The sequence below is a fragment of the Brienomyrus brachyistius genome, chromosome 24 (genome assembly GCF_023856365.1).
Source record: "Brienomyrus brachyistius isolate T26 chromosome 24, BBRACH_0.4, whole genome shotgun sequence".
NCBI lineage: Eukaryota > Metazoa > Chordata > Actinopteri > Osteoglossiformes > Mormyridae > Brienomyrus > Brienomyrus brachyistius.
In genome coordinates, this window is record NC_064556.1 from 7,264,614 (window position 1) to 7,283,094 (window position 18,481).

General features: G+C 45.5%; 1 protein-coding gene across 49 annotated transcripts in view; it reads right to left on the bottom strand.

Annotated features, from left to right (window-relative positions):
- Positions 1–18,481, bottom strand: part of LOC125720048 (NACHT, LRR and PYD domains-containing protein 12-like) — a 215,522-nt gene that overhangs the window by 112,568 nt on the left and 84,473 nt on the right. For 44 of the 49 annotated variants that reach the window (XM_048995035.1, XM_048995036.1, XM_048995026.1 and 41 more), the window contains 2 exons: positions 1,235–1,351; positions 630–803 (listed from right to left, as the gene is read on the bottom strand). The exons of the other annotated variants lie outside the window; for them this stretch is intronic. In XM_048995035.1, the coding sequence (XP_048850992.1) occupies positions 630–803; positions 1,235–1,351 (291 nt within the window). The remainder of the gene's footprint in view (positions 1–629; positions 804–1,234; positions 1,352–18,481) is intronic. 49 annotated transcript variants of the gene reach the window in all.

Genomic DNA, 18,481 nt, shown 5'->3' on the forward strand with positions numbered 1-18,481 from the left:
ATGAAGGATTTGTTTTGCTTTGAATAAATTTATTTCAATGAAAGGTTGGATTTTTCTCATTTTTTCAGTGTGAGATGAAGCTGCTTCGCCAAAAGGTGGATTTTTTTCTAACCCTTTTTACAAATCTTTACAAGGGGGCCAATAATTGTTGAGGGACTGTATATTGTTTATATATGACACTGTATTTGTAGTAAATGGTGGTAAGTTAATCATGTCCTCTACTGTGAATACCCGTGTAAAATAATCATTAAACTCATTTACTATATCAATTTTCATTTTCAATTATAAGGCCCTTACTATACTGCAGATGAGTGATTTCAGCTTTTAGAGCTCTTTTGGAGTTAAAATATTGAAAGAAACTTTTAATGTCGTCCTTAGCCTCCAATGCAATCTTCCTTTCAACATTCCACTTAGCGAGTCTAATGTTATTTTTTAAGTCAACCTGTAGACTTAGATACTCCTGCTTAATTTTGAAATCATTAGTTATGTTCTACCTTTGTATCTCCAGCATACAGTGTTAAATACCCAGCAATACTCACCTCACTACCCACAGTTTACAGCGTGGAATACCCAGTAATACTGACCTCAGTACCCCCAGTTTACACTGTGGAATACCCAGTAAGACTGACCTCAGTATCTCCAGTTTGCAGTGTAAATCCCCCAGTCCAGCAGAGAGCAGCTTCACTCCTGAGTCCTGCAGGTCATTGTCACTCAGGTCCAGCTCTCTCAGGGGTGAGGAGTTTGATCTGAGAGCTGAAGCCAGTGCCTCACAGCATTTCTCTGTGAGTTCACAACGGCCCACCCTTAAAAATTTTTTAACAATTTTAAATCCACCTTTTACACTGCAGCACTGTATTCAAATGAGGAGAATAAGAGAATGTTTAGTAATCAAATTACTAAAAATTATTTTAAGAATCATCCCGATTCTGTTTGGTGTCCATTATTTTTTTTGTCCATAACACGTTAAAGTTAGCATGTTTAACTGTAACAGTGCCGTTAACTTTGCTAAACAACACAAATGTTTTCATGGATTATATGGTTAAATAGATGTTTCCCACTTCACTGCTTAATTATTTCTAGCATGGATGGAGGGCTGATAAGATTGTGGGATATAAGGAAGTAGGAGAAGAAAACAGAAGCTGTTTGTGTTTGTTTATTATGTAACTGCTGAAAGGCATTGTGGGTTTTCTTGGTGTCCAGTTACTTTTGTGTAAAATGCATATTCTGTACTCACTGCAGCTTCTCCAGTTTACAGCTGGGATCCTCCAGTACAGCAGAGAGCAGCTTCACTCCTGAGTCTCCTGGGTGATTGTAGCTCAGATCCAGCTCTCTCAGGTGTGAGGGGTTTAACCTCAAAGCTGACGCCAGGGAAGAACAGCCTTCTTCTGTGACTCTATATCCTGATAGCCTGCAAAGAGAGACAGAAACTCCCCAATAAATAATATCACCTCACCATTGCAATTATTAAATAAATGTGATGCTCTAATAAATGTTTCAAGAATTACAATTTAGTGTCTGAGACAAGGCAAGCCCCCCTCCTACCTTTCCCTTAGCTAATTGCTCACTAACTTCTCTTCATAGTGTGGAATACCCAGTAATACTGACCTCAGTATCTCCAGCATACAGTGTGGAATACCCAATAATACTGACCTCAGTACCCCCAGTTTACAGTGTGGAATACGCAGTAATACTGGCCTCAGTATCTCCAGTTTAGAGTGTAGAATACCCAGTAATCCTGGCCTAAGTATCCCAGTTTACATTGTGGAATACCCAGTAATACTGACCTCAATATCTCCAGTTTACAGTGTAAATCCCCCAGTGCAGCAGAAAGCAACTTCACTCCTGAGTCCTGCAGGTCATTGTCACTCAGGTCCAGCTCTCTCAAGGGGGAAGAGTTTGATCTTAGAGCTGAAGACAGCACTTCACAGTGTTCATCTATGAGATCACAGCTGTTCAGCCTGAAACAGAAAACACTTTAGGACACAGACATATACACATCCTACACATTAGTAAAATACAAAGCATTACAATAAGCATTTGTTTTTAGTATAATTAGCTGCACAGCTTACACTTCAAAATGAATTATAGTCTGCAGAGTGTTCTGTGCGTCCTGACAATCTGCTGCAGTCATATGATCACTAATTGTGAGTCAGTGCATCTCTGCTCAAAACTAGAGGTAAAAACATTAAGTAGCAACTGCAGCCAAAAATCACAGAATATACAGGAATATATAGGAACACATCAACAGCAAGATGGACGTGAACACTCCCATAACAATCAGACCAGTGCTTCCAGTGCAGTCCTTAGCCATCTTTCTGCCAGGTGTCCCTACACTCGACACGTATCACTGAAAGGAGGAGATGTGAACATTCCCAGCAGCTGTAGGACACACATGCACATATCACAGAACTTAAATTCCAGGTGGCCTGAGACAAGGCCTACCCTGGTACGAGAGGCACACACTAGCCTAAGCACCAAAGGGGGGTTAATGACCCCATACACACAAACATACTTAAACACACAGATAACAAGGGAGACCAGCACTCCAACTTTTATTGCCCAAAGATTTAGGGACCTACGGACAGCAGAGTGGACCCCAAGGACAGGGGTCCCTCGACTTGGCACGCAACCCCCTCCCCATACATCCTGCCTTACATACCACTCACCGAACAGACCAACACCCCAAAGAAAGTTTCTTTTAAGTTTGGCTGTTGTATATCTGTATATTAATTTACTCATGACTACTAGTCTCAATATACAGATAGGTTATGTTTGTATGTGTCTTAACTTTCAGAGATTCTTTTTCTTTGTTTGCCAAACCCCCCCCCCCCCCCCCTTCTCTTCCACATTCCTCGGTGGCCTTATCTGATGTTTGTGGCCGTTAGCAAGCTCTTTGTCCTCTACTATTCTGCATTAAATACAGAATTAAGTTGTACATTATCCATTCTGGAGAGAAGATTAATTGGGATAATCCACACCAAGCAAAATATGTTGTTCCCAGATGTGCAATTTAATGGTATTACCACAGACTAATGGCCATGCCTATCTAAGGGTAAGATGTGCTGTTTGAATGTGAATATGTCTTGTAATATCTGTATAAAGTGTAACATCTGTTGAGGTGCCACCCAAACCACCTATACCATATACTGATGTGTGTCAGTAACATACATGATATAAGTAATTGTTAATTAATTAATACAGATGGTAGGAGGTGTGAACCGCTAGGCTGGTATGGCATGATTGGTGTCAAACTGATGGAAAATCACTCCTGATTCCAAATCTGCTCAGTGGTTACCATGAAACTGTATGTACCAAACGTTACAACAGTTTAATGAAAATCATCGGTAAAGTGGTACCAGTCTAGTCATAAATACCAAAAGGACTGCCACAGACACCCCTCCGAAAGCCCGCCAAATGGATGGTCAGCCATTGGTCCAGGAGTCGAATTCCTGGTCATTCCTATTCATGAACTTTAGACTATAAAACCTGGCACCTAAGAACAAAGGGGGGAGCAGCAGAGAACATCAGCCTAGGAGAAGAACAGCCCACAAGAAGCCCTCCTGAAGCCTGCCAGCGAAGGCCCAGCTGGACAGAGAACATCAACCCCGGAAGAGAACAACAGACAAGAAGCCCTCCTAAAGCCTGCCAGCGAAGGCCCAGCTGGACAGAGAACATCAGCCCAGGAAAAGAACAGCCCACAAGAAGCCCTCCTGAAGCCTGCCAGCGAAGGCCCAGCTGGACAGAGAACATCAGCCCAGGAGAAGAACAGCCCACAAGAAGCCCTCCTGAAGCCTGCCAGCGAAGGCCCAGCTGGACAGAGAACATCAGCCCAGGAGAAGAACAGCCCACAAGAAGCCCTCCTGAAGCCTGCCAGCGAAGGCCCAGCTGGACAGAGAACATCAGCCCAGGAGAAGAACAGCCCACAAGAAGACCTCCTGAAGCCTACCAGCGAAGGCCCAGCTGGACAGAGAACATCAGCCCAGGAGAAGAACAGCCCACAAGAAGCCCTCCTGAAGCCTGCCAGCGAAGGCCCAGCTGGACAGAGAACATCAGCCCAGGAGAAGAGCAGCCCACAAGAAGCCCTCCTGAAGCCTGCCAGCGAAGGCCCAGCTGGACAGAGAACTGCAACCAAGACAAAGATTCACCAGGAGAGAGAATCAGAGGGGCTCCACTCCAACAACTGCTGCAAACACCGCGCCTCCCTGAGTGCCATCACCCGTCAGCTCATCAGTCTCTGCAACCTACTGCCAAGACTCCCCCCCCAACTCTGCAACTAAGTAAACCAGCTTCCTTTCATTCCAACAACCCAAGCAGTTCTGTAAAGTTTTGACTTTAGGGTCGTGTTTCCACAAACTGTGCTTGCTTTGCAGAACAGTATTTCCCTTTCAAGGTTACCCATTTTAAATCTGGTCACTGCATTTTCATGTTACATTCTGTTTGGTTCTATTCCGTTATTTTGTGTTTGTTGTTTATGTGAAGTGTAATGTCTGTCTTATGTTGGTTGTAGTGTTACTTAGGAATAAATGCATGTTTTTTACACAACTTCAGCCCCCGTTCATTGAGTGCTCACAATAGTCTCTGCCTCTGTGCGATCTGGTTACTAAGCTCTGAAACCTCAAACTCGCCTGAAATATCGCGAGACTCTCTCTCATCAGCCGTGAGGGGAGCTTCGCTACCGATCGTTTACATTACCTGGTGATGCAGCTCGCTGGACGAGCCTTCTAACCCAGGTTACTAAGCGATACTGGTAACTAGTGAATCCCATGTAAGTCTCACATTAACCGACTCACGGGGATTTGCATTTGAGCTTGGAGAAACCAACCTTTTGGCATAATAATTAGCTAATAAGCATCATTAAATAATAATGAATTAAAATGCAATTAATTTCAAAACATATTGGTGGAGATATTAAAATTTACGTGAGCTAAGTATTCCTACAATGGTGTCCCACAGGGATCAGTGCTGGGCCCACTACTGTACACTGTATATATTGGTCACATTATCAGAAATCATGGTGTTGGGTTTCATTGTTTTGCTGATGATACACAGTTATATATATCTGTTAAGCCGGATGATGCATCACAGCTCTCGGTTAGAAGACTGTCGACTAGATATCCGGTGCTGGATGGCAAATAATTTCTTTATGTTAAAGACAGAAAAACAGAAGTACTGTTAACTGGTCCGAAGGCGGCTCAAAATAAGTTTGACAACCTCAACCTTGGTGGTCTTCCTACCCGACCTAACACAGTGGTCAAAGATCTTGGTGTTCTGGTTGATTCAGATTTATGTTTCGATGCTCACATGAAAAGCATCACTAAAGCTGTGTTCTATCATGTACGGAACCTCGCCAAGCTTCAGAAGATGCTCTCCTTTCAGGAAGTGGAAACACTAACACCTTTATAACTTCCAGGCTGGATACTGTAATGCCAGGCTGGATACTGTAATGCCAGGCTGGATGCTGTAATGCCTTCCTTTCTGGGTGCCCATCTGGATCCTCACATAAACTTCAGCTGGTACAAAATGCAGCAGCCAGAGTTCTTACAAACACTAAAAAATGTGATTATATTAGCCATGTTCTATGCTCCCTTCACTGGCTTCCAGTTAAGTCTCAGATTAACTATAAAATACTGCTATTGACTTATAAAACACTGAATGGCTTTGCACCAGAATACCTTAGTAACCTGCTGGCCTTATACAACCCTCCTCGCTTTCTTACATTATAAAGAGCAGGATATCAGTTAGTACCCAGGGTAGAAAGAGCTACAGCAGGCTGCAGAGCTTTCTCTTATAGAGCTCTTCAGCTGTGGAATGGTCTTCCAGTGGATGTGCGGGATTCAGGCTGACTCTCAATATTCAAGCCTAGACTAAAAACACACCTGTTTAGTTTAGCTTGTAGGGACTCTAGTTCTAGCTCTAGCTAACTCCTCACTCCCAGTCAGACCTATAGTGTGAGGTGTAGAGCTGGGTGTGGATCGGTGCCATTAGCTTTGGATAAACTGAACTGTCAGTCTCTCACTTTAGCTTCACATCCCCTTGTGGAATTGGAGTGCTGACATTTCAGGGACTCCCCATGCCTGCGTTCCCACCTGCCACTCCCTCTTACTTATGCTGCCATAGCCATATCTGCCGGAGCTTACATACTGCACTTACCTAACTGTTAGCACTGCCTCTAGTCTCCCCTACTTTGGCTAATTGCACATTTTATTTCCCCTCCTCCTCCTGGGCTGTGCTGCTTGAAGACCCCAAATTTTAAAGATGTCCTGCCTACCCTGCTACCTGCGACGTCTCCATTACCTGTGACGTCCTTCTGGCCTGCTGCTGCCCCCTGGAGGATGGGCTCCCCCTTTGAGTCTGGTTAGGGTTAGGGCTTCCTCTACTGCCCCCAGGAGGATGGGCTCCCCCTTTGAGTCTGGTTAGGGTTAGGGCTTCCTCTACTGCTCCCTAGAGGATGGGCTCCCCTTTTCAGTCTGGATAGGGTTAGGGCTTCTCTCTGCTGCCCCCTGGAGGATGGGCTCCCCCTTTCAGTCTGGTTAGGGTTAGGGATTCCTCTGCTCCCCCCTGGAGGATGGGCTCCCCCTTTGAATCTGGTTCCTCCTAAGGATTCTTCTCTCTAGGGAGTTTTTCCTTGCCACTGCCATTTCTGACTTGCTCACTGGGGGCTTTGGGCAGGGATGCTGTAAAGTGCTTTGAGATGATGTAACACACTATACAACTAAAACTGAACTGAAATTGCATTCAGTGTTTCGGGGGGGGGGACTCAAAATGATTATTTATTGCGATATTTTTAAACTAAATGACACATACACATTTTTTACTTATCGCCCAGCCCTAATCAACAATACATTAAATCGGAGAGCTATCAGTCCTGTGAAATAGGCTTTTAGAAAAAATGTTTGTCTGAATGACCTACAGTATGAATAATGATACTTCATTCACCCCCCAAGGGGAAATTGTCCTTTCGCCCCTCCCATCTTGCTCTCCAAGAGACACGCGACACATATACAGGTCAGAGGAAGTTTGGGGGTCGCAGCGCAGGATCGGCCAGCATCCAGCACCCCTGCAGGTCAAGGGCTCAGCGATGACATCACTCTGCCAGCCAGGAGATCTGAACCAGCGACCTTCTCCTCATGGACACAGAGTCTGAACCCAAAGAGTCACGCACCACACCCAGTATTTACAGAAACGCTTCCTACAGCATCCTGAACTGAAATGAATATGACTGGTTTTCCCCCTATTAATGAAAACTGGACCATTCTGTATGATGCTGTATCTTTGCTTATTTGTTACACAAAGGATGGTCGTGGAAATCTTGTCTTTTTGGTTTTTACTACATTGCTACCTTCAGTTAATATAAACTAGATTTAAAATGAACCGTGTTGAAAAAAGAGGGGAAATAAATTACATATATACATATTCATTTTAGGGGCGGCATGGTGGTGCAGTGGTTAGCACTGTCGCCTCACACCTCTGGGACCCAGGTTCGAGTCTCCGCCTGGGTCATATGTGTGCGGAGTTTGCATGTTCTCCCCGTGTCGTCGTGGGGTTTCCTCCGGGTACTCCGGTTTCCCCCCACAGTCCAAAAACATGCTGAGGCTAATTGGAGTTGCTGAATTGCCCGTAGGTGTGCATGTGTGAGTGAATGGAGTGTGAGTGTGCCCTGCGATGGGCTGGCCCCCCATCCTGGGTTGTTCCCTGCCTCGTGCCCATTGCTTCCGGGATAGGCTCCGGACCCCCCGCGACCCAATAGGATAAGCGGTTTGGAAAATGGATGGATGGATGGATATTCATTTTATATTTTAAACAATGTTTATCTATGTCTGCCAGACTAGATGTGTCGTCACATCCTCAGCCATGTGCAGCTGAGACCAGCAGAGGGCGCCAGTGAGCAGCCAGAGACAGCAGTCATACGGAAGCTCCCAGCTCTCGGCTCCATCACATGAACACGCCTGCTGACAATAACACTAACATACCACTGATACACCCTGTGGATAAAGAGCCCTCACTGTTTCTATAGCAGGTTAGGATGCTGTGCCTGTGATCAGAAGGCAGACTGGATGGGAACGGAAACGTAGTAACAAACAAAAAGTGACATCACTACCTTCAGTCATTATAAAGTCTGTGGTCAAGATTAGCTACTGCTATACAAACAGCTATAGCTGTGATTATCAAAATAAAACCCACTTATTAATCCATGAGGAGAAATATGTAACATATATTTCACATCCATCCATCCATCCATCCATTTTCCAAACCGCTTATCCTATTGGGTCGCAGGGGGTCCGGAGCCTATCCCGGAATCAATGGGCACGAGGCAGGGAACAACCCAGGATGGGGGGCCAGCCCATTGCAGGGCACTCACAAACCATTCACTCACGCATGCACTCCTATGGGCAATTTAGCAACTCCAATTAGATTCAACATGTTTTTGAACTGTGGGGGGAAACCGGAGTACCCGGAGGAAACCCCACGACGACATGGGGAGAACATGCAAACTCCACACACATGTAACCTGGGTCCCAGAGGTGTGAGGCAACAGTGCTAACCACTGCACCATCAGGCCACTCCCTGAGGAGAAATATATAATATATATTACACATTTCAAACAATATCCATGTATTACTGCCAGACCAGACATGATTTCCCATCCCCACGTCACTTACAGAGCCGTCCTGGAGTTCTTGACCACAGGCAGCAGCCTGCAGTGCTCTTCATCTGATCTGATGTATTTCTTCAGGTCAAACACATCCAGCTCCTCATCTGACATCAGCATCACAAAGGCCAGAGCTGAGTACTGTGCAGGTGAGAGGTCATCTGCTGAAATGTTTCCTGAATTCAGGTATCTTTGTACTTCCTCTACTAGAGAATTGTCACCCAGTTCAGTCAGACAGTGGAACAGGTTGATGGTCCTTTCTGGAGATAAATTCTCCTGTATTTTCTCCTTGATGTATTGGGCTGCTGCGATGGGCTGGCCCTCCATCCTGTGTTGTTCCCTGCCTCGTGCCCATTGCTTCCGGAATAGGCTCCAGACTCCCCGCAACCCTGACGGATAAGCGGTTTGGAAAATGGAGCTGATTCTTGTCGGCCCCAGTAGCCTTTGTAACAGAGTCTTACTGGAGTCTGTTGAGAGGCCCAGGAGGAAGCGGAGGTAGAGGTCCAAGTGTCCATTCTTGCTCTCTAATGCCTGATCCACTGCAGTCTTCAGCAGGTCAGCTGATGAGTTTGACAGAAACACATATAAAGCAGCGAGATACTCCTGGATGCTCAGATGCACAAAGCAGTACACCTTCTCCTGGTACAACCCATACTCCTCTTTAAAGACTTCTGTGCACACTCCAGAGTAAACTGAAGTTTCAGTGACATCAATGCCATTCTCTGACAGATCTTGCTCATAAAATATGAGATTGCCTTTCTCAAGGTTGTCAAAAGCCAGTTTACCAAGTTTTAAAAGGAATTCCTTGCTGTATTCCTTAAGCTTAGTTTCATGGTTTTTCATATACTTGTCATTTTTTAAACTTGTCTGAAAGATCAGGAAGTGTGTGTACATTTCAGTCAGAGTCCTTGGAATTTCTCCCATGTCAGTCTCACTAAAAAGCCTCTTAAGCACAGTGGCTGAAATCCAGCAGAACACAGGTATGTGGCACATGATGAAGAGGCTCCTTGATGATTTCACATGTGTGATAATCCTGCTGGACAGGCTCTGATCATTAAATCTCTTCTTGAAATACTTCTCCTTCTGGGCATCACTGAACCCTCGTATCTCTGTCACCTGGTGGACACACTTAGCAGGTATCTGATTGGCTGCTGCCGGCCGGGAGGTTATCCAGAGGAGAGCGGATGGGAGCAGATTCCCCTTAATGAGGTTAGTCAACAGTCCATCCAGTGACGTTTTCTTTGTTACATCAAACCAGCTCTCATTGTTCTGAAAATCCAGAGGAAGGCGACACTCATCCAGACCATCAAAGATGAACAAGACTTTGTACCTAAACAGCTCAGTGGATTCAAATGATTTCAGTTCTGGGGCAAAGTGGTGAAGCAGTTCAATCAGACTGTATTCACCATTAATCAAATTCAGGTCCCGGAAAGGAAAAGCAAATATGAAGTGAACATCCTGGTTTGCTTTTCCTTCTGCCCAGTCGAGAATAAATTTCTGCACAGAGACTGTTTTCCCGATACCTGCCACCCCTTTAGTGAGTACAGTTCTGATAGGTGTCACACGCCCACATAAGGGTTTAAATATATCATTGCATTTGACTGTAGTATCTTCTGTTCGCCTTTTCTTGGATGCTGTTTCAATCTGTCTCACTTCATGTTCATCATTGACTGCTCCAGTCCCACCTTCAGTTATGTAGAGTTCTGTGTAAATCTCACTGAGAAGTGTTGGCTGTCCTTCCTTAGCTTTCCCTTCAAATACACACTCAAATTGCTTCTTAAGTTTACATTTGATTTCCTGTAGCATGCGCTGTCCTGAAAAGAAATGAGAGGAAAATGCACTAATTCTCACCGTGATCCTGACCAGTATGAGGAAGAATATTTTCCAAAAACACATTTTTTTATACAAACATATCCAGATATTTCCCTGTGACTGTGAATGTGAAACTGAAAGTTTTATCATGCGTATTTTACTGGAACACCGCATACAGGACCGTGAATAAGCCTTAGGCAGCCAAAGGAAATGTTTAAAGCCATTTATCTGGGTAGTAAGTGTATATCTGCTCAGAACCAAAAAAACCAAAACCCCTTTTCATTTCCCAATCCTCTCCTCAGGGGCACCACAGCCAGTCCATGCATTTGTTAAATTTCACAACCAGCTCACTTCATGAATTAATTTAATTAGTTTAAAAACGCAATGAGATATTGATCAGCCACATGAGGTGTGTTAGTGGTCAAGTAAAAAAATATGTGGATATACTGCACGATTTCTGCAAATATTAGGGTGATGTTGGGAGAGGTTCTGAAATGGCAAAGAAACTTTGACATACATATTATAGTAGTTCTACACCAACATGAAGACCATCTAAACATCCTTTCCTCTGGCTGCCTAAGACTATTCCAAAATATTGTACATGTACATAATGTTATAAAGCTCTTACTCTTCTCCAGCATGTCAGCAAGATCATTTTGCTTCATGGTCCTCAGGATGTACAGTGTGATCTTCAGAGCTACCTCTCTAACACTGGTCTTCTGCATCTGACCATCACAGTCCAGGTCATTGTCCTCCTCCAGCTGAGGCTCAGAGCATTCTGGGTAATTCTGATCTAGGTACCTCACAAACGTCTTCAGCTCGTCCTTTAGGAACTTCATGGCTTTTTCCTCTAGTGACTAAAATAAACAGTCACAGTTAATTATTGCTACTTACACCAAACCTTTTCAGAGTTTCACTTGTGAATCATAATTTAAAACATATTTCCTTTAACATGATGAATTTCCTATTATACAGCTGTATAAAATATAAGCTAATTCACATAACAGCCAAGAAAATATATATCAGCCATAAATACAAACCTTCAGTATGGATGACAAAGCCGATTTATCATGTAGATCTGAACTGCATTCTTCCATTTGGTCTCTGTGAATTAGGCAGAAACATAAAGACCTCAATTCATCTATACAAATGTAACAGAAAGACTGAAAAGTTCCTCATTAAAATTGCTGTTACTGCAGATAAAGAATAACATTGTGGTATATTACAACACCAATTACAAAAAGTTGGGACATTGTGCAAATTGTAAATAAGAACAGAATGCAATGATATAGAAATCTCATAAACCTGTATTTTATTCATAACAAAGCATAGAAAACATATCAAATGTTTAAACTGATACATTTTGCTATTTCATGAAAAACATTGGCTGATTTTGAATTTCATGACAACAACACGTCTCAAAAAAGTTGGGACGAGGGCAATAGGAGGCTGGAAAAGTTAGTGGTACAAAAAACCCAGCAGGGTCAGTCCGTGCCAAATCAACCAATGTCCAGAAAAGTTCCATGGGCATCATTCCTGATTTTGATGAAAACTTGGTATTTTGATACCAAGAGAACACTGAAAATTCCCCAAGTTTTATTGAAAATTCCGATGCAGTCCAAAGTTATGGCCCTTTCAGATTTGGGTGCCACGCCCCTTTTTTGCACTCGCGAATCGCGCATATAATTTGTAAGGGTTTTCAGGAGACCATATCTTCATTTCTAAGCATGCAAGAGAGCTGAAAATTGCTCTCCTGGCATATTTTTCCCTGCTCTTTCAGGATCCGGCATTACCTAGAATCAGCCTAGGTAAGTATTATTAGCCTAACTCCAATAATACTTACTTTGGGGCGTGGCACCCAAATTTGAAATATCTTTGGACTGCATCAGAATTTTTCAATAAAACTTGAGGAATTTTTTTGTGTTATCTATAAGGATCAAAATACCAAGTTTTCATCAAAATCAGGAATGATGCCCATGGATCCCCTGGTTGATTTGGCATGGACTGACCCAGCAGCTGGAGGAACAATTTTCAAATAATTATGTCAACTGGCAATAGGTGAGTAACATGACTGGGTATAAAAAGAGCATCTTAGAGCTTCAGTGTCTCTCTGAAGTAAAGATGGGCAGAGGGTCACAATCCTCCTAATAGTGAACTGACAGTATTTCAGAAAATATTTCAGAAAAAAAGTTTCTCAGTATAAAATTGCAAAGAGGTTGAATATTTCATCATCTACACCACATAATGTAATCAAATGATTTTGAGAATCTGGAGAAATCTCTGTGAAAAACCAGACTAGATGCCTGTGATATTTTGGCCCTTAGGCAGCACTGCATCACAAACAGGCATGATTCTGTAATGGAATCACTAAATAGGCTCAGGAATATTTCCCAAAAACATTGTCAGTGAACACAATTCGCGCTGCCAGGCACAGATGCCAGTTAAAACTCTATCATTCAAAGAAGAAGCCGTATATGAAGATGATCCAGAATCACCGACGTCGTCTCTGGGCCAAAGCTCATTTAAAATGGACGGCGGCTGAGTGGAAAACTGTTCTGTGGTCAGTCGAATATGAGATTTCCATATCACTACATTCTGTTTTTATTTACAATTTGCAGAAAGTCCCAACATTTTTGGAATTGGGGTTGTAGTTTGGAAAGATGTATCTGCCATGTTAAGCTTTATTCACTGGGGCGGCTTCCTAATTTTCTCATGACAGCAGAAGAGAACCAGTGACATCAGGCTCCAGCACACAGAGACACAGCAGGCAGGAAGGACAGTTTTCTATGCAGCCCTTTGTACCCAGTGACATTTAGAGTCATTCACTTGATTAGCTAAATACCAGCATTTGATTCACAATCCTCAGTCAAGAAACTGGTTAGATAGCTTGTTGGTTAAATTCAGCACCTACAAGGCTAATGGGCCGAATCTGTCCTTCAGCACCTCCAGGGTTACCGCCCCCCCCAGAGTGAGCACACAGCTTCCTATGCAACCGGCAAGCAGTGAATCCCCCCCCCCCCCCCCCCCCGCGATAAGGCTCTGATTCGCTTATCAATGGAGCTGCCTGCTCTGCGAGCGACTGGCCCACGGCCGCGCCGGCATGGGACTCGTGGGTGAGCAGGGAGCGTCAGAAGGGGCGGCGCCTATCCGCTTGTTGCCCGCATCCCTGCCCCCCACTTCTGTACCAGCTGGTCCCCGGGCCCCCACTAGCTGGGGTGATACTGCTGGCTAAAAATGCGAAACATTAAACGTGTCATCATCGTGCACCTATTTTCCATCCCAGTGGACATAATGTGCGTGATGTCATCAGCGTGCGCCACTCCCTCTGGAATGTCCTACTGCAGGGAGCCCAACCTTTTTTAACTCAAGATCTACTTTACAAGCAGCCAGTGTGCTGAGATCTACCAGTTCAAATAGGGAGCCACAGCTATTACTCTTTTACTCTATTATTACTCTAGTTATTGCCTTTCTGCATAATTAACATGCACACAGCAAATCCAGGTAATTCTCCAAATTGAAAAAGTGTAAATAAATGTACTTCTCTACCTTAGTGGGACCACTGGCACTGGGAAGATGCAGCTGGTAAAAACTGACTGCTGTGCCGCTGACTGACTTTTCAGTTCTCGCACTTTTCGGCTGCGTGTGGAACTCGGTCTCGTAGCTTTCGTGCATCGTTTTGAAATGCCGCTCCAAACTGCCCTTCTTCGGTAAAGCCACACTCGCTTTATATAAGACATATGGACTTTCAATTTGAGTAACCAAAAAATACCCTCTTCCTATTCTGAATGAAAATGATATGTTATGATCTTTTGGCTTCTGACATGTTTGCGTGCTAAATGTTTACAGTACACGGTCGACTGGTCCTACTGTCTTACAGAATACTAACCACTTCAGGGATCATCGTTTGTCTGTCAGCCAGCAGCAGTGAGGGAAAACATACACACAGCTGTCCATGAACTCAAGTGCTGGTGATGCTGCCTCAAACCTTCAGAACGTTCTTATCCCATTAGGATGTGATGGGGATGTGCTGACCGGGGACAGGGGGAAGTGTGAGAGCGGGTGGGAAGGGGAGCGAGCAGTATGAGCGGAGGCAGGCCTCTCAGCTTACACCACCCAGCTGTCGGGGCCCAGCGCCCCCCGGTGTCCATTACCACAGGCGCAACCCAAGACAAACACAGTATCTGCCGGTGCTATAAGCGCCCCCCAGTGTCCATTACCACAGGCGCAACCCAAGGCAAACACAGTATCTGCCGGTGCTATAGCGCCCCCCGGTGTCCATTACCACAGGCGGGACCCAAGACAAACACAGTATCTGCCGGTGCTATAGCGCCCCCCGGTGTCCATTACCACAGGCGCAACCCAAGGCAAACACAGTATCTGCCGGTGCTACAGCGCCCCCCGGTGTCCATTACCACAGGTGCAGCCCAAGACAAACACAGTATCTGCCGATGCTATAGCGCCCCCCGGTGTCCATTACCACAGGCACAATCCAAGGCAAACACAGTATCTGCCGGTGCTATAGCGCCCCCCGGTGTCCATTACCACATGCACAACCCAAAGCAAACACAGTATCTGCCGGTGCTATAGCGCCCTCCGGTGTCCATTACCACAGGCGGGACCCAAGACAAACACAGTATCTGCCGGTGCTATAGCGCCCCCCGGTGTCCATTACCACAGGCGGGACCCAAGACAAACACAGTATCTGCCGGTGCTATAGTGCCCCCCGGTGTCCATTACCACAGGCGCAACCCAAGGCAAACACAGTATCTGCTGGTGCTATAGCGCCCCCCAGTGTCCATTACCACAGGCGTAGCCCAAGGCAAACACAGTATCTGCCGGTGCTATAGCGCCCCCCAGTGTCCATTACCACAGGCGGGACCCAAGACAAACACAGTATCTGCCGATGCTTTAGCGCCCCCCGGTGTCCATTACCACAGGTGCAACCCAAGACAAACATAGTATCTGCCGGTGCTATAGCGCCCCCCGGTGTCCATTACTACAGGCGCAGCCCAAGGCAAACACAGTATCTGCCGGTGCTATAGCGCCCCCCGGTGTCCATTACCACAGGCGCAACCCAAGGCAAACACAGTATCTGCCGGTGCTATAGCGCCCCCCGGTGACCATTACCACAGGCGCAACCCAAGACAAACACAGTATCTGCCGGTGCTATAGAGAGATCAGCACAAGTCATACACACTGTGACGAGCTACAACACAGGCAGTAACTCTGCCAGGGGCTGATCTGGGCAGCTAGAGGCACATCGAGGAGGAACAAAGGAAGGGGGAGGGGCAGTTTGACTTCTTCCTGACCTGGCGGGGCAGAGTCTGGCAGAGGAACACACCTGACCTCTTATCTGCAGCTGCATAACTGGCCCAGCTGCGCATGCAGGGCAGGCAGCCTGAGAGCTGATAGGGCCTGGGGGGGCAGAGTATGACAGAGGAACACACCTGACCTCATATCTGCAGCTGCATAACTGGCCCAGCTGCGCATGCAGGGCAGGCAGCCTGAGAGCTGATAGGGCCTGGGGGGGCAGAGTCTGACAGAGGAACACACCTGACCTCTTATCTGCAGCCGCAAAACTGGCCCAGCTGCGCATGCAGGGCAGACAGCCTGAGAGCTGACAGGGCCTGGCGGGGCAGAGTCTGGCAGAGGAACACACCTGACCTCTTATCTGCAGCTGCATAACTGGCCCAGCTGCGCATGCAGGGCAGGCAGCCTGAGAGCTGATAGGGCCTGGGGGGGCAGAGTATGACAGAGGAACACACCTGACCTCTTATCTGCAGCCGCAAAACTGGCCCAGCTGCGCATGCAGGGCAGGCAGCCTGAGAGCTGACAGGGCCTGGGGGGGCTGTGTGCTGTAGGAGCTCAATGGCTACTTCCAGGTCAGAGTTCCGAAACAGGCGGCCCCCTCCATCTGCTTACTCGGACCGGATGCTAGTGAACGTCAGCACTACCTCAGTCGGAATTTTCTGGGTCGCCCTCCGCAGGCATAATGCCGCGGGTCGCCCTGCACGGCCGTAGCGCTGTGGGTCGCCCTTGTTGGCCATAACGCCGTGAGTCGGTCTCCGTGGCTGTAACACTGTGGGCCACGCCTGCTGGGGGGTGCTCAATGAAGCAGGATTAAGAGAAAGTCTGAGATATTTCAACAAGTCTGGTTCGTTTAAGTGGGAATTCCGTTCCATCAACGTGTCTTAAATGAATCCCTGCTGAATGGTAACTTAGGCAGGTGACAAGTTTGGACCGGACCAGGTTAACTGTCTCGCTTAGTTAAGGTGATGGAATCTGTTAAAGATAATACTTGGTGAATTCATTATAAATATGTTATTTCCTCATAGCTTGTATGTGTCTCTGTGCCATTTGACTGAGAGTCTGAATGTCACTAACAGTGTTTGTTTAAATGCACATTTACCTTTGATCTGTAGGGAAAAGTTCCTCATTGAAGTTGATTCGGAAAATCATTGACGCGTCACTCTTCAGGGAAACACAGCTGGGTACAGGGGAGTCTGCTCTCTCCATCAGGACACTGTGGGCAGCGAGAGGAAACAAACCCTCATGGTATAAATATAATTCATACAATGGGGACGGCATCACACTGCTGTTTAGCCTTCTGCTCTGCCTTCATGTACTTTGATATGCTGTGAACTTCTTGATGTAATCAGATTTATTTACAGTCAGCTTTTAAGGAAATTATCTCATCTACAATTTAGATATTATATGAAACTTTTAGAATGACCGTTAAAAACCTCCACAACTAGACGTAACTGATGTTCCTTTTTACCTGTTTATATATGTTTTTGTTTGTTTGTTTAGTTTTGTTATGTGGCCATTCTGTATGGGTGGGATGGTCTGTTGCTCGCCTCTAGTATAAAAGAACTGGCTGATTGTGGAAGAAGACGGTGAAGACAGAAGATGGCGAGGTCTTTTTATGAAGCTACACATATTAAAGTGCTGCCCACTGACCAGCCCTAGCTAGGAGCCCAGTTTACTTTTATGTTATGGCCTGACTATAGACCCAGAGAGACCTGCATGCTAGTGGGCTGTAACACTGTTACCTCTCAGCGCTCTTTCTCTTACACCCCACAGGGGGGCGCATTTCATGGCTTGCACTATAAATGTTGCGACTCACAGCTTCTAATGTCCTGAGGCCCCAGGGCACTGGCCCCACTGGCCCGGTCCATAACCCAGCCCAGGCTCCAGGGGGCGCTATCTTGGAGCAACTTCAGCCACCGGCTCATTCCCCCACCGTGAGCTAAGAAGCGCTACTGGGGATCTTTCCTGCCTGCTGCCGTTTGACAACACAATGCCTGCTGTCGATGTGCAGCCCCCACAGCCAGCCTTAACGTCTGATTTTTAACTATTTAAAAATTTTTTTATATAGATTTATTTATTGAACTATATGGTATTTTCAGGAATTTTTCATTATGCACTGTGTACTTCTTAAACTTGTTAACTTACAGAAATTTTGTTTATTTCTATAAATATTTACTTATTTGCACTATATCTGCTGTCTTTGCATGTTGTCTTTGTTTTACATTGTATGTTTGTATCTGTGCACTTTGCTGCTGAACGCAAGAGAATTTAACCCTGGGATCAACAAATCATCTTATTTTATACTCGGGGGATGAGAACCACTGCAGTGTCACATTAATTATGATCTGAATCAGCAAGTATTTAAACGTCACCTTTGGCCAAGGAACCAATAGTCTTTCTCTTTTTTGCCTGATGATAGTAGTTTATTATTTAAGCCACATAGTTCGATTAAACATGTTAAACTGAAGCCTTCGTCTGAGTATGATCTAATGAATTCATGAGAGTGAAATTATTTGTTATCAAAACAGAAACATCCGTCTCACGAGACGACAATCTATTGTCGAGTCATTCTTTAATGGACATGCAGGGGGGGGGGGGGGGGGGGGGGGGGACAGGCAAACCAGTTGTTTTCCAGCTCAATGCTGAGGACTGAAATTAAAAATCCACTTTGCGATTAAATAACTTCCAATTCCAGCTCGCAGAAAGCCG